The sequence below is a fragment of the Gavialis gangeticus genome, unplaced genomic scaffold (assembly GCF_001723915.1).
Source record: "Gavialis gangeticus isolate Ggan-Ray unplaced genomic scaffold, GavGan_comp1, whole genome shotgun sequence".
Taxonomy (NCBI): domain Eukaryota; kingdom Metazoa; phylum Chordata; order Crocodylia; family Gavialidae; genus Gavialis; species Gavialis gangeticus.
Window position 1 is genome coordinate 52,214,379 of NW_017729034.1, and position 2,995 is coordinate 52,217,373.

Below are 2,995 nucleotides of genomic sequence, written 5' to 3' on the forward strand. Positions count from 1 at the left end.
TTTTTTTTTTTTTTGCTGAGTGCGCGTGTGTGTGTGCAGCTGGGGTTTCCGTGTAAGCGTGCACACGTGTTGGTTAGAATTTACACGGGCACACCTTGGTTAAATGAAACATTGAGGGCAAGTGCCATTGCCCTCCATCATCTCCTATCCCTGTGCACGTGGGCAACAGTGCTGCATGTAAATTTAAAGCAGGAGTGCCTTTTCACCCTCCGGGATTCATGTAACTGGCTCCTTTATAGCTGTCTGTATTAATCTGGTTGCTTATTATTGTGCTTTCTTTACACCTTTCTCCTCCCCATTCCTTTGCATTTCCAGGGGCTCGGGCAGCGAGGAAGAGGAAGCCTTCGCCAGAACCAGAAGGTGAAGCTGGACCCCCTAAGATCAATGGAGAATCACAGCCCTGGTTGCCAGCCTCATCAGAAGGGATGAAAATGCCCATGACAGCAACACCTTTCATGTCCCCTCCACCACCAACTGCCTCGCCTCATTCCAACCGGACCACGTCGCCGGAGACAGGCCAGAATGGCCAGTCCCCTATGGCTGCGCTCATTTTGGTAGCAGACAATGCAGGGGGCAACCATGCCTCCAAAGATGCCAATCAAGTTCACTCCACCACCAGGCGGAATAGCAGCAGCCCACCCTCTCCATCCTCTATGAACCAAAGAAGGCTGGGTCCCAGCAGGGAGGTGTCAAGTCAGGGGGCAAACACTGCTGGGGGGTTGGAGCCTGTGCATCCTGCCAGCCTTCCGGACTCATCTCTAGCAGCCAGCGTCCCCTTGTGCTGCACCCTGTGCCATGAGCGCCTAGAAGACACCCATTTTGTGCAGTGCCCCTCAGTTCCTTCTCATAAGTTCTGCTTCCCTTGCTCCAGACAAAGCATCAAACAGCAAGGAGCTAGCGGGGAGGTGTATTGTCCCAGTGGGGAAAAATGCCCTCTGGTGGGCTCCAATGTCCCTTGGGCCTTCATGCAAGGCGAGATTGCAACTATTCTTGCTGGAGATGTGAAAGTGAAAAAAGAGAGAGAATCATGACTTTTTCCAGTGTCACGATCCAACAGCACCGTTAACTAAAACTGCTTGAATTGTGTATATATCTATAAATATATAAATATATATATAAATATATCTCCAAGACAAGGGAAATGTAGACTTCATAAAACATGGCTGTATAATTTTGATTTTTTTGAATACATTGTGTTTCTATATTTTTTGAAGACGAAAGGTATGTACTTATAAAGGCATTTCTTCTTTTTTGTTATAGCTACTATTTGTTGTGCTTCCCTGGTGACAGTTACTGTTCAACGTAGGCTGTGACTTGCGCTGCTTTTTTTAGAGAGCACTTGGCAAACCAGAAATGCTTCTAGCTGTATTTGTATGCACTTGTTTCTTTTTAAAATGCCAAATACACATTCTGACATTGTAAAGATTGCCTTACTGTCTGTGATTCCTTATTCTTGGCCCTTACTCAGTTGAGCTGGACGCATGCAGGTTTGATACGAAATGGTAGTGGGGAAAACATAGTTGATAGGCTGAAATGGGGATGTCAGTATAACAGCCCCAAGGCAGGTGAACACTAGAAAGCGAAAGGGGTTTCACTTAAAAACATCTGTTCTCTTGTTGCAATAGTGAATTTGCCAGATTCTAAGTCCAATTCCACCCTGTTGCTCAAAGGAGGTTGCCTTCATAGGAGGATGTTGAGCGGTATCAGAGAGGCACTGTTAGAGTTAGGGATTTCTGGGTTGTCTTTTTTTTTTTTTTTTTAAAGGCAAAGTTGACCATAGGTCATGTGATTGGTTGTAAGATTACAAAGCTGCATTTATTCACTGATTACATAATGTGGACATTTTGATAATGAACTTAATTCTCTGGTGGATATACCAACAATATGCCACTGCCATTTTTAAAGATCCGTAGCTTTTCAGCACTCCTTTTTTTGTTTTTTAAACTGCTTGGGGGCAGGGTGGATAGAGCGCTCTGGTTTTTTGTTATTGTTGTTTTTTTTAATTTGCAGATAGCGCAGGTGGACTTTGAGTTTTCTTATCAGTTACCCTTAGTGCTGTTGCTATTGTTACTATCACTTACATCATATTTCCAGGTAGTGGTAGGTACAGTGTGGTACAATGACAGAAGTGACTGAGGTTCTGCCAGGATTGCCTTCAGGCATATCGGTGACAGCCGAAATGTGGGCGGAGGAAACCTGTAATTTCCTTATTACGTGTGCTTGAAACTAACCTGATTCAGTTCTCTGAAAATGAAAATATAAACTGGTTGAAATGGAAGCACTATTAGGTTTTCACATAATGGGCATACACCCTGCCCTTTTCACCTACTTTGGAGAGCTTTTTATAAAGTCACTTGTTTAGATCAAGCTTCTGCTTTAGCAGGCAGAATTTTTAACCAATAAAGTATCGGTTACTAGAAATAGTTGAGTCTTATAGTGATGTTTTTGTGCTCCTTTTTACAGTTTGCTGGCAACACCGCTGCTTGTATAAATCCTTATGCTTGGGTGCTTATAACGTGGTCATAAACAGTTCTGAGCAAGATGGCGGTCAGTTATAAGGTTCCATCCCTGGGGGGAAAAAATACAGGTTATCATTTCAGAGAGGGGGAGGGGAATTTGTTTTACCAATTGTAGCAGTTTTGGGTACTTTTTTTAGTCAGCTGTTTGTTCTTGTGACAATATTCAGACTGCTATTCGATGCAGAAAAGATCCTTTTGGAAGATTTTGTTTTGTTTTTTTAGAAATTAAATGGTTATTACTAACATTTGAAAATCAGACCTGCACATGCACAGTAATTATTTTTATTCTGACATGTTTAATGAGCACACCCACTACATTGTGTTCCATGTTACAGGTCAATGTAATGTTAGAGAAAACTTGCATGATAAACCAATACATTGGCTCAATATTATGCTTTAAAATTATAGCTGTAGTCCAGACTGGTGTCTTACGTAAACACATATAGACAATTTGGAGAAAACACACACATGATATA

At 42.4% G+C, this 2,995-nt stretch overlaps 1 protein-coding gene across 1 annotated transcript in view; it reads left to right on the top strand.

The window, feature by feature from the left end:
* The window catches only part of IRF2BP2 (interferon regulatory factor 2 binding protein 2), a 4,694-nt gene extending 3,266 nt beyond the window's left edge, over positions 1–1,428 (top strand). The window contains exon 4 of the mRNA XM_019526724.1: positions 316–1,428. Coding sequence (XP_019382269.1) covers positions 316–1,031 — 716 coding nt within the window. The 3' untranslated portion in view covers positions 1,032–1,428. The remainder of the gene's footprint in view (positions 1–315) is intronic.
* Positions 1,429–2,995: the final 1,567 nt, after the last annotated feature.